General features: G+C 47.0%; 1 protein-coding gene across 2 annotated transcripts; it reads left to right on the top strand.

Annotated features, from left to right (window-relative positions):
* The first annotated feature begins 1,980 nt into the window (after positions 1-1,980).
* Positions 1,981-11,645, top strand: XAF1 (XIAP associated factor 1). Of its 2 annotated transcripts, none has more exons than XM_027806393.2 (8): positions 1,981-2,329; positions 4,950-5,085; positions 6,083-6,139; positions 6,922-7,174; positions 7,986-8,053; positions 8,326-8,658; positions 9,141-9,210; positions 10,132-11,645. In XM_027806393.2, exons 1-8 carry the CDS (start codon positions 2,298-2,300, stop codon positions 10,149-10,151), a joined length of 969 nt encoding a protein of 322 aa, XP_027662194.1. In that variant the 5' UTR covers positions 1,981-2,297; the 3' UTR covers positions 10,152-11,645. The 2 variants fall into 2 exon arrangements, with proteins under 2 accessions (XP_027662194.1, XP_005439883.2); XM_005439826.4 differs by having other exon boundaries at positions 1,982-2,329; positions 10,129-11,645.
* The last annotated feature ends 1,566 nt before the right edge of the window (positions 11,646-13,211 follow it).

Genomic DNA, 13,211 nt, shown 5'->3' with positions numbered 1-13,211 from the left:
AGTAACATCTGGGACATCTGTTGTGTGTGGCATTACAATACATTATGCAAATCCTAGTGAATGATTCTTCGCAATACTTCTGCAAAGTAGAAGAGTTAGTATTTTTGTCCCCATTTTACAGACTAAGAAGGTCAGTTCATATTTTCTGCATCGCCTGTATCTCATTGTTCCACACTGGGCAGGGTCTATGATATCAGAGGAGAGCCGCTTCAGTCATAGTGCTGTAAAGGATCAGTTGTAGTAGCAGGTACAAGAAGTGCTAGGCCTTCCATCAGAAAATTATGAAGATGTTGGTGTTGTCATTGAAATGAAAATGTGAAGTTCTGTTCCTTTTTCTCTCCAAGTTATATTTCTTCTCAAGTTCCCTATGTAAAAATGTAGAGCTGTACGACCCCCAGCTGAGGCCCAAGCAACAGGCAGGACCTGCTGCACCTGAGGCCACTAGTGTTGTCAGTCAGTTACAACCATGACAGAATACCACCTGTCATGAAATACCACCTGGGAGAAAAGGCAAAGCAGGTTAATGCAGGTTGGAGATTTCACCTCGCACATGCTTAGATACCCTGAAGTGGTCTGAGGGTCCCTGGGGAAAAAGTGAGGCCTGGGAGTCTGCTGGGGCAAGGCTGAGCAGCCATGTTGTGGGGCTCAGTGAGGTGAGGCTGGAGGACCAGTGCTGGGTTTCTCCCCCATGGTGATGGTGGGCAGACACTTGTTCTTCAGTAGCTGGCTGTTTTTTTGTGAGTGGGGCAGGCTTGCCCCAGGGAGGCCAAGGTGGGTTTGTGAGGCTAGATGCTACCATTGATGCTGAATTTGCAGCAGGAAGGTCAAAGATTAACCATGAAAGAAACTATGTAAGTATCTGTCAAGGTTTAGAACAAGAAGTATCTATAATGTACTTCATAGCTTTTTTTTTTTTAGATAGATAATGGCTGAACGAAGGCCAGAAAGTTCCAGGGGAAGAGGATAGCATCCCCAGACCAAGGGCATGCATCTTGTTAATGAGAAGCTGGCAAGATAAAGAGGGGCTCTAGCGTCCTGAAAGGATAAAAAGAGTAGGGTTACTCCTCCCCAAACAACCACCAAAGACCCTCCGAGACCCCTGCGCAGAGGTGTAAAAGACTCTTGCTGACTCAGCACAGAAAACTTGGTTAGCTCAGCACAATGAATATGTATTAGATAGGTGGAATAATGGTATCTGTTAGGTGGAACTTTTTAACTCTGGTGTATAAATATTTGATGAAGGATCCTAGTGGATGTGTTCAATTTGTGGAAATATACCACCGAGCACCCTGCGCAAAATGAACCATGTCACCTCTCTAAACAGACTTTAGTGTGTTTCAAGGGCTCTCTTTCCAACAGGCCACACCATGACCGCCATTGCAGAGGCAGAGGGGGCTGCAGTGTGCCTCTGCCCTCCCTGCTCACGGCAAGCCAGCCCTGTGGCCCGCCAGCCTGTACGAGCCAAAAGACAGTGGCCGTGGTGGTGCCAGCCGGGCAAGGGCTGTGGCCGAGCAGGCACCAGCCGTGGTGCACGGGGCAGCCGCCCGCAGGCGGCCCTGTGGGGCCCAGCCCAGCCCAGCCCGCGGCCTGGTCAGCTGCCACGTTGCGGTTCCCGGCGGAGGCCCCGGAAGGTAAGCGTACGGGCGGGCTGCCGTGCTCCCGGCAGGGCTCACCTGGGCAGGTGCCGCTGCCACACCCGCCTGACTCGCCCCGCAGGCGCTGGGCAGGAACGGGTCCCGAGGGCTGCCCAGCGCCACTGCCCTCCAGGAGCGGGGGCACGGTGGCTGCAGGGCGCCCCGCGGCCCTCGTGGGGACGCAGCCAGGCAGTGTCCTGCTGGCGGCCACCTCCACCCCACAGCCTGCCGCCTCCCTCCGCAGGGAGCCACGGGCCCGCCGGCTGCTCCGCGGCGTCAGGTATCCTGCAGTGGGCGGGAGAGGCCGGCCAGGCGCGGGGGTGGCTCGGGGGTGGGCCGGGGCTGGCCGGGCCCGGCGGCAGCAGCGGCGGACACCCATCCTTCCCCGCCTGCCTCGGGTGGCCCCGGGCCGCGGCCCGCACCGGCTACTGCAATTTAAACTTGTGTGGGAAAGCGGGGAGGTGGCTCCCTGTGGTTCCTCCCAGGACTAGCGAGCTAACCTCACGCTCGTACTTGTCGGCAATGGTGCTGTTTCTCCTTTAAAGAATTTTTGGCTAAGCAGCTGTTTGGGGTGGAGTTACTGCAACAGAGGCTTTCAGTTTCGGTTTTTTTTCCCCTTCTCTGCTCTTAGAAGAAAGGATACCCAGCAGAATAAAAAGAAAAATGACAGAAGAGACCAGGTTCTGCAAAAATTGGTAAGAGATCCTTCTTCCTCTCCACCCCTACAAAGAGCAGGGATTTCAAGAGTTTTCTAGGGTTTTCTTTGATGTTATCTAGGTCTCCTGTAACAGGGAGAAGAAGAACTACATGTCAGGAGGGGTGTACGTAGCCATTGAGTAGTAAAAAAAAAATTTTTTTTGTACGCATTTTCAGATTTCCAGGTTGCTGCTTTCTTGCTGATTTGCTGTCTCCAGCAAGGTGCCTTCTATAGCCTTCTTCCATGCTGCATGTTCTCTTTTTACATAGTATCACTGTGGGTAGTTTTGAAGTATCTAGTGCAGGGACCGTGCCAAACCCAGTAGCTGCCTCAGTTTCCCCCCATGGACGGTGTTTCTTTCTGTTGCTGTACTTGCCGTTAAGTGATAAAACATTCATTTTTTTCAGGGTAATTGGCTATCTCAGAATAGTAGGCTGAAAGGCGCCGTGAGGATATCATAGCTTGCTGTATCTCAACTAGTAGCCAGGTCATTGGGCAAATTATATGAATGAAGACTACGAAGCACTGCAATTAAAAAAAGAGTCGAACTTAGAAAGGTTAAACACTAGCTTAGCCTCCATTTTGTTTAGCCATAAAGGAAAACCAGTGCTTAGCCTTGCACAAAGAAAGCCTGTGCATTATGTCTGAAAGGTTGTGTAAGGGATGCTTCGAATAGAGCAACTGCTGCCAACAGGACTCCTTGGCAGACCCACTTTGCCTGAAACTTCTGATAGATGCCTCTAACCAATTCTTAAAAACTCTGGTGACAGAGATGACACATTCCCACAGGAAATCCGTTCCATTGCTTATCCATCATGATCATGAGAAGCCTCTCCTCATGTCTAAAGTAAATTTTCTTAAGGCAACATAACCTTCTTTAAGAAAATTAGAAGAGTTTAGTGCCCCAGGGTGTTTTTTTTTTTTTTTTTTTCTGTGGTTGCTCTGTCTTGAGGCTGGGCTGTTCGTAATTCATGTGGCCTCATACCAGCATTCCCTCAACACTGAGTGACCAGCAGTTATGTTGGGCAGGCTGGATCTGTGGCCCAGATGTGATGTCAGAGTTGGGAACAAAGACTAGTGTGGAAAGGCCAAATGGCATCAGGTATTCTGCCTGATATCCTTGAAGTAGCAGAGCTGGAAGGGTCCGTGTCCTTTCAGACAGTCTTCCTACTCTTCTAGGCTGGAAAGGTTGCATGGGCTTACCTCCAGCTGCCAAGTCCTAAGGAGCATCACTCTTGTGTTCAGCATCAGTAACTTCCTGCTGCACAGTCCTGGGGCTGCTGCAGTAAAGGCTTTGAAATGACAGGGATATACCTCACCTGCTGTTGCCTGGTGCAGTAACTTCTCTGAGCCTGAAGTGAGGGCAGTGAGGCAGACATCCTAGGACAGGTCCCACGGGATCAGGGTCCAAAGTGCTTCTGGCAGAGGAAGTCAGAAAATCAGCCGGTGTGCACCTCGGTCATCCTGAAGCTGTTTCAAGGGGAGCGATGGAAGTTTTACACTGCTTAAAGTTTGCACCTGGAAGCTTCTTCAGGAGATCTTACTCAAGCCTTGTTGAACTGGATCTCAATTCTTATCATTGATATTGTGAACACATCAGCTATTGAAATCAAGTAGGTGATTTCTCAGATAAACTGAAGTTGCTCTTTCTGAACCCACAGGGTATGGTGATATCTGTATATCTCAGCATCTGAACAGGGCAGCTGCTTGTCTGGGCTACCTTAAATGGGTCCACTGGGAGCCACAGAGCTGTAAATTTTGTGATGCCTTAGAGGACACCCAGAAGAGGGGCCCTTCTTTTCTTTCCACATCTGTAAGCAATGTAAACAACAGCCAGAGTTTTTCCTGAACCAATTGTTGGACAAATGTACCAGGAGCCTCCAGCAGCAGCCCTGTCCCTTTCAGAAGCATTCCTGGTAATATGGCAGAACAGAATGAGTAACAGAATACAGTCTCTAAATGTCTCATTAAGATGAATCAGAAAGACAAATGCTTGTTTCTAGTTTTTAGGGACAGACTACCTGAATTTTAACCAGTTGTACTGGGTCTGGCTGGGATTAAGTTAATTTTCTTCATAGCAGCCCCAGTGGTGCTGTGTTTTGTGTTTGTGGCTAAACCAGTGTTGATAACACAGCAGGGTTTGGCTTTTGGTGAACAGCGCTTCCATGGTGTAAAGGTTTTCTGGTTTTCCCCACTCTGCCTGTGCCCTGCCCTGCATCACCCACCCCCCCGCCAATTGACCACAGTGATATTCAGTGCTGTATAACCTCATGCTCAGGAATAAAAACTACATTAGAGGAAAAACAGGGTTGGAGGTTTTTTCAGGTTTTTATTTGCTTCTAAGGGGGCTGTTGTTCAAAGACTGGTTGGGCACAGGTGGTGAGTGATGTCGTTTGCTTCATTTGTTCCCCTCGACCCCATTCAAGTATTAAACTGTCTTTATCTCAACCTACAAATTTTATCACTTCTGTTCTTCCTGTTTCCACCCCCATCTCACTGTTGTATGTGGTGGGGTGGTGGTGAGTGAGCAGCTGTGAGGATGCCTGGCTGCTGGCCAGGGTCAGCCCACCCCACCAGTTCATTTAATTTTCTCTCTTTCCCATGTATGTGCTTGGTAGTAAACGAGATGTGTCTGCTGCCAATTTCTCCCTCCATGAGGCCCACTGCTTGCGGTTTCTCACTCTCTGTCCAGAATGTGATGAACCGGTTGCCCAAAAGGATATGAAAGACCATCAAGCAGGAGCACACAAGCAGGTGAGGAATGGCTACAAATATTCTTGCAAATAGCGAAAAGCTCTGCCAGCCGTGAAGTAGTATGTTCATGGTTTTGTGCTCTATATTAACTAGATTTGAACTTCTGTTATTGTTTGACCACAAAATCTCTAAGGGTGTGATATGACCCTTCAGGCCTGGTTACAGCACCTTTTGATCTTATTACACACTCAGCTTAAAGAGAATAAAGCTTCCACTGTGGTATCTCAGTTTCCTCAGCAGTACAAATTACAGATCAGGGATGAATACATGCTTCTAGTGCTTGTGAATTAGCCAGAGCATGCAAGTTAAATTATTTGATTAGAGGAAGTCAGAGAGTACCTGATCTGCCATAAACCTTGCTTGCATGAAGCTATGACATCAGTGCACTTTTTTAACAAAAGTGAATTGGCAGAGTAAATATATCAGCTCTTCATATAGTGAGGCAATAGCATTTTTAGTATAGCATTAGGAATCCTGTAGGTAGAGATACTATGCTGAAGCATGGACACACAGGCATGACTTTTTAATCTGTTTTACCAGTTTTATTGTTTTGGCAATTCCATTGATTTCAGTTACTTAGCAAAACACATGAATAGCTCTCATGGCAAACCTATAGAAAACTAGCGTACCTCCTGTGTTTTCAGAGGGGCTGTTATAATTTAGACTAGCTGAATATCAGACCTATAGTTTTAAGTTAAACCCCAGTCAAAATTTTGAATACGTACTCTGTTTCACATCACACTTTGCATTTCACATGGGTACTTTTGAGAACTGGATCCTCACACAGAATGACAGCTTACTGCAGAATCATCAGATACCTGTTTTCCTCAAAATCTCAGGAATTTGAGGACAGAATCAAAAAATCACTGACAGCTTGTGGGTGGTTGGGATGAAAATGACAGGAAGACCGTATCAGCAGCTTGAAGTTGTATTGACATATGAAAGCATTAATCATTTTCTTATGCTCCCAATGAACTGCTGTATGTTTTCCTTGCAGGTCAGATGTAATCTTTGTCACCAAAGCATGCAGCAATACCAGTTGGAGCATCATGAGGTAAATGTGGAGTGCAGTACTTTTTACCTTCTAGGCTGACCCCTTTGACCAGCCACCAGGAATCACACTAATGGTTTAACAGCAAAAACATGTAAATCCCTAACTCCTGTCTTGGACCATGAAGAAACTTAAAGCTTTCAACAGCTGCAGTGTTTTGGCATACCTTTTCCCTCTTTTAAATAAGTATATGTGATTGCCTGCCCAGTTGGGACGGGACAGTCTGTTCCAGGAGATAATCTATTCCTTCTCATCCTTGGCACCTAAAGGTGATGGTCTTGGAGGACTTCTCAAAGATATTTCCATCCTGCCCCCACACTCATGCTTTTCCAAAGGATTGGTTATACAAAGCAAGAGTCAAGGAAGCAACTAAGGAGAAGATACACAAAAGAATTGGCAGAGGCTGGGAAGTGGGAGCAGTCTGTGCATGCTAGCTGTAGTCTAACCATTTCAAGGAACCAAAGCAGTGAAGACACCAGTAGGCTTCCTCTGGTGGTAGTAACTGAAGTATTGGAATTTTCTAGGTGGGCTTCAGCTCTGTTGCTAACCTGTACCGACACAGAACATCTTCACTGCTATTTATTTTGACTTTGCCTTATGTTGCCTAAATCATCCTAAATTAAAGATAGCCTAGATAGGTGAACTCCTAATACAGCTAAACCTGCTTTTAGTTGTATAGATACCCCTTAAGGAGGGTGTTCTTAAACAGTCACTCGTTGCCCTTACCCAATGCCCTCCTTTAGTATTGATGGAAATTTTGCATGATTTCCTCTATTCATGTGCAGACCAAGGAGTGCCTCAAAAAAGCAATGAAATGCAAGATCTGTGAGCTTGAAATGCCCTTCGACAAGCTGCAGGAACACCTGAACACCTGTGCCAGCCGAACAGAGTGGTGTTGGGGGTGTAACAAATACATCATGTACAAAGACCAGAACAAACACAGAGACATTTGTCAGAACAGTGGTCTGTCCCATCATAAGGATGTGAACTTTCAAGCCAGCGAAGCACACACTAATGCGACATTTCTTTACCCCACTGGTAAGCAAAATTCCTCATTGTTATAGACTGGGTCAACTCTGTTAAATCTCAGTGAAAATTCTCCTGCCTTTTCTACAGTTCTCAGTAGGGGGAGGGGATTGTTTAACCAACCACAATGAAAGGGCCAAGTGTTGCTTTCTATTATGCTGGTTATTGTAAAGCCAGGATGGTTCCACTGACTGGTAGCTCATTGGCCTGTTCTTTTATGCCTCCCTTATATCCTGGAAGTTAAATTCCTTCTGTCAGAAAATAAGTGGAACTTCTTCCTCTTTCTGTTTGTCACACAGGAGAAAATACAATTTAGAACTTTCTCCTACTTCATATATAAAGCCTATGGTGCATACTTTGATTTTTTGATGTTAAGAGCAGCTTTATTAGGCCTAAGGTATTGGGCAGTGTATGTTGAAACAAAAAAAAAAATAATAATCGTGAATCCTGTCAATGATTCCAGAAAAGAACAGGCATTGGTAGGTGCAGTGGTTGGCAAAATAAGCTATAGAAAGCAAAAACCCCTAGCAACAGAATTAGCTAGGCCAGGGTAGGAGTGAAGCATCCTGAGCCCCAAAACATGCAGCTGCAGTGGAATTTCAAATTCCACAAAAGCTGAAGTTTGCGAGAGGGGATGGTGTATTGGTTTTGAGTGGTGCCAAAGGCAAAATGTAGTCATAGCTCTAATTCCTTCTTGGCCGGTGGAATCAGCATTCTGTGTTTCTGTAGAATCAGTGATGATAAGTAGATCTGAGCAGCCTGTCTAGATGACTAGTCTCGTACTGTGCTTCTCTCAATGTTTTTTTCCCCCCCCCTTCTGAAGGTACTGGTGGCAATCTTTGTCAGAAGTGCAATAAGTCATTTGCAGATGACCAGTACTCCCAACATCTGGTAAGCTCATTTGAAACTGAACAAGAGAATGGTCTGTGCTTAATTTCCAGCCATGTTATTTCTCTGAAAAGCTGTATATCGGGTAAGAAAGGGCAGTGTGTCTTGGCTCTTTGAACTACAGTTTCACAACACAATGTGTTCAGCTGAAGCATCTCTGTGAGGTGTTGTCCACTGTCCCTCCCCATGACTCAGTCTGTCACAAATCACAGCACACCACACAGTTAGGTGTAATGCCAATCTTCATTTTATTATGCATGCTTTCTTTTTAACAGAATAAGTGCAGTGCAGCTCATAAGCTGACAAAGGTTCTTGCTGGCCAGTCAGCTTCAGAACTCAGCAGTGATCCACAAGAGTCTTCTTCCTCCCTGGCTCCCTCTTCCCGCTCCAAGAATGCAATGATGTGGAAAGATGTCCGTCCCAAAGAGAAAGAAAGGGACCAGCCATTGACCTCCAAAACCTTGCTTAAACCTCCAAAGAACAAAAAGATTGGCTTTCCCTCTCCCACAAGAGGCGGACTTCCCACATCACCTCAGTGTTTCGACATGCTGGTGACCTGTGCCCATTGCAACATCCTTCTGCCGCTTCCAACCCTTCAGAAACATGAGGTGAGAAATGACACGTTGGGCTCTGCCTCCTACATGCAGAGGGCCATACCTACAGGGTCACTAATCTCCACACTGCCTGGGGTCCCACTGCCCATTTCTGGATTCCATAGTTTCTTGAAATGCCGGCCATAGGTACAGTCTCTCTGTAAAGCATGGAATTTGTTAATTCTATTGACTACTTACGCTCACATCTACACAAACAAGATCCGTTGCCTGTAGTCTGCTTGAATTTTAGGAAAATGATAGCCATGAGTCAAGCCATTAATTTTAATCTCAGATCCTGAAAAGTCCTCAGCAACTGTCCTTATTTGCTGAAGGCTGATAACAGTTCCTGCTAAGTGAATAGTATGATTATATCTCAGCTGCATCAGAGATGGAAAGTTAGGTAATTTTTCATCCCGAAAAAGGGGCCCAGTTGTCTCCCTACTGAATGTGATTGCATATTGAATGTGATGTTAAATTATCCTGTAATATTTTTCTAGATCAAATGTCTACGCTTGACATCTTTGAAAAATGCTAGCATGAAACAAAAATCAAGCCATGGAGAAAAAGGTACTGCAGAATTTCAGAAATTTAAAATAGAATTAATCATTCAGGATTATTCTATGTTGGGTTAATAGGAACAATGGGATATTTTGCAGAGGAAGTGTCTAGAAAAGCTAATCCTCAGAATATCACCAAGCTCTTTAGATTCCAACACACAGTGGGTTCCTATGAGGATGCATTAAGCAAGCATTTCTTCAGAGCCAGTATGTTTTCACTCTTTTGACTCAGACTAACATGTATTGTGCCTCCCAAATTATGCTACTACGACAGTACAGTACAGTACCTTCCCTACTATAAGCAGAGATCAGCATAAAAGGTTTCACAGAACAAATGTTCTGTCACAGGTCTGTCTGCTCCAACACTGAATGGAGACTTAAAGAATACTTTCAGAAGACAAGAAGTAAAATTATTTTTTCTCCATAGTAAAAATCACATATTCTGTAGAAGCTGGGTGTTACCTGCAGTTCAGTTTGCACTGGTCCATAGGCAGTAAGTCTCTTTCTTTACCCTGTCCCAGACAGGCTGTGAATCTTAACACTTCTCTGTTTGCTAACATCCCCCTCTGCTTTTCAGTTCCTCAGCAGTATCGTTTCCTCTCAGTGCAACTGATTAAGTGAAACTGAAAGCAGTTTTTCTCAATGTGTCCTTTTCCTACTTGGTTTGGTGAATGAGGTATTACTTCTCCCGGTAAAACTTCCCTCTCCTTGTAAATTAAAGAGAGAAAGCACCAAAGTGAGAAATAGGGGGTTTGTCTTGTTCTGAATTACAGGACTCTAGTCTTGAAATAAAAGTACATGGTCATTACACGGATTATTTGACTTGCATTGTGGGGTTTTTTATATTGTTCAACTGAGTGATGACATAAGAAGGCTGTAAAACTGAAGACTTAAAAACACTCATAACTGGGCTTCGTTTTTTTTACAGAAGACTTTCTACAGCCCTCATGAATAAATCTGGAAATAAAGGCACATCTTCAGATTGAAGCTTCAGCTCAGCTTTAGCAAAAGGCTAAAATAGCTTTATTGACAAATAAAAGTGACTTGCTACGCTGGATCAAGAATGAAGAGTGACCTGATTTTTATTACTTATCAAGAAAGGCATTTAAAACGTTTCACCAGAAAACTGTAAAAGTGGTGTAGGCCCAACAGCTGTTGTCATTTCAAGTGTTTCTCTGTAAGCTTGGCTTAGGAATGTACTTCTTCTGCCCACTTCAGCAGGGAGAGCAACTTATTTAAAAATGTTTGTTCTAGGGGAGAGGGGGAAATAAGGAATTCAGAAGTCCATGTCTTGGTGAGCGCCGCCAATTCCCCTTGCCCTTACTGAGAGCTGAGACCTTAGTGTTTTTCAGGGCATGACCCAGTGAAATTAAAAAATATTCAGTCCTGCTCTCCTTCACATCAGTGAACCACTGAACCTAGCTAGCACAAACAGCTTAGTCTCGGGAGATTGCAGACACATGCAAGGATAACTGAGGGGATTCATCTTCTGATAGACAAATGGAAACTGGTAAGAGTCCAATGGTGGGGAAGTTAAACATCAGGGGTCAGTGGATACCTTATGCTAACATCCATGAACATTTGTGAAGCAGCCTTTGCTGCTTGGCATCTTGCAGCTGTAAACACTATAAAACGTGTTAACAGAATGGTTTTACTACAAGGTACTGTTTTCCTCTCATCCACCTTTAGCAGTGTTCAATCTTACAAGCTAATGGCTGGAACTGATGTACATGTGCTGACCTGCAATTTGGAAAACATCTTCTCAGATCCAAACTTGTTGATATCTGCATCATTTATGCACAAGCACACATGGGATGCAGTCAGGCAAGTTCATAAACTCTTCCAGTGATTCAACGGGGGGCCAGGCTCATTTATGCATATCTTAGGCATGTCTATATGGGCCAGACTGAGCTGAAATGCACCAATGGGCATTCCAAGAATAGTACTTCCAACCTTGTGAAATAGTACTTGCCAGCATTGTGAGCAGGACAGCAGCTGGTCAGGTGGCCTGGCAAGCGTTTGCAGCTTCTGAGGCTCCCTTAACCTCTGCAGCACAGAGACTAACAATCAACAGCTTTTCTTACATGCATTCAGGCCTCATTAGTCGGAATCTGCAATGCTGCAACTCAAAGGGCAAGAGCGTGTGACTTCACTCCCTGTCTGTCCTGGGTGTTTTGCTGATCGGTGCCTGTGAACTGCATGGGAGCTTGCAGGAGTACTCTGACCACGTTTTAAGAAGGGTTTTTCAAACACGGTCCGAGACAGTGCTCTCAGCGAGGTTTATTCTAAGCTTTTAAGAAATTGTTCTGAACTTCTGGTAAGCAAGTCTAACATTGAATGTGGTGCTATGAAACGCAGTTTTCTATATTTGGAGGCAGAGGAAAGGTCTGTGAAAGCATGTTCCTTAAAGGCCTATAACTCTATGCATAAATTTATCCATTTTTACTCTGCGCTCATTAGACTCACATAGTTTAACAGTCTTACTATTCTTTGATACTCATGACAGCAATGGACTTGAGAGGTCTCCACACAAGCGTAAACTTGCTGTGTTGTGGTTTTTGGGGTCTGTACAGGTCCCAGCAATGCTGGAATTACCAGCTCCCGCCCGGAACTCCTCCTGTATTGTTCCTCGAAGCCTGTTTGAAGAAAGCAGGTAAACGTGTCACGGTCTGGAGAGAGTTCACAGCAAATAAGCGAAACCAGTTTGGAGACGACGTGGGCAGGCCGCTCGTATTCCACTGGCTAAATCTTTATACAGGGAAAGGGGAAAACATTTTCATCCCTTTCGAGAAGGAACTTTGAAAGCTTTGCCGCCCAGACGCAGCGGAAGATGCTTTGCACCTAGAACAGCCCGGCGCGGGGCTGCGGCCGGCACCGCCCGGCGGCAGCGGGACCCATCGGTCCCCCCGGCCGCGGCGAGGCCCGGCCCACCCGGGAAGGGCCGGCGCCCTGCGGAGCGCGGCCGGGCCGTTCTGCGGCGGTGCTGCAGTGCCACCGTGCGGCTGCCGGCGGTACCGGCGTGGGCTGCGCTGCGTCGCGGCGGCGAGCGAGAGCCGGGGGCGGGCTGGCCCGGCACCCCCCGCCGCCCTGCCCCGCTGCCCGCCGCCCCGCGGCTGCTCGGCCCGCGGCACTCGCCGCAGGGGCCGGTCGCCTGGGGCTCCCAGCTGGGTTAACCGCGACAAAAGCATCGGTTTTGTCGGCCCAGAGCAAGCCGCCAGCCCCGCGCCCGGGCCCGGCGCGGCCCGCGATGCGGAGCGGTGCGGTGCGGTGCGGTGCACGGCGGGGGGCGGCGCGTCTGCGCGGGCACGCGCCACGTGTGAGCCCCCAGGAAAGGGGGGGCAAACCACAGCAGCCCTGGAGGGTCTCGAAAAGAGCTGAAAGCCATCCGGCGCCTCCCTCCCGGGGAGCGAACGTCGCCTGTCCCCGAGCCCTCCCCGACCCCGGGGGACCGCGCACGGCTGCCTGCGCGGGATGGCTGCCCGCTGGCCGAGCCCCTCACCGCGGTCCTGAGCCCCCAGGGGCCCTGCAGGGCACGGAGGGGGCGGCGCGGCCTCAGGGGCAGAAACGAGCTGCCGTTCTCTTCTGCTCTCCTCGGCTTCTAGATCCGCCGGAGCGGTAACCCGGTTCGGTGTGACACTGGACGTGCCTGTGGTCACTAGATGGCAATAAGGAATCAAAGTGCTCGTCCCTGCACAACAGGGAAAGCTTTAAGAGCTTGGCCTGGATTTGTCCTGGGAGAAAGAACTGGAAGATACTCGAGAAACCATAAAAATAAGTGTGCAATCATTCTGCTTGGTAATGAGGCTTTGCTTTGTTATTGTCTGTTTCTTAAAAAAATAAAAAGACAGGTTGCATTTACCAAGCAGAAAATTATTATCAGATTAAAAGTATAATTCTGAGTAAGAAAAGGAAGCTCAGCCTCATCACGACGGGTACTCAGAGAATATGGCATCGTACTCCTGAGACGCTGCTGATGTTTCAAATACACTGGGATTTCAGTGTTTTACCCTG

This window comes from Falco cherrug, chromosome 1 (assembly GCF_023634085.1).
Source record: "Falco cherrug isolate bFalChe1 chromosome 1, bFalChe1.pri, whole genome shotgun sequence".
NCBI classification, from domain to species: domain Eukaryota; kingdom Metazoa; phylum Chordata; class Aves; order Falconiformes; family Falconidae; genus Falco; species Falco cherrug.
Note: the sequence above shows the minus strand (reverse complement) of the source record. Positions and strands in the feature narration are given on the sequence as shown.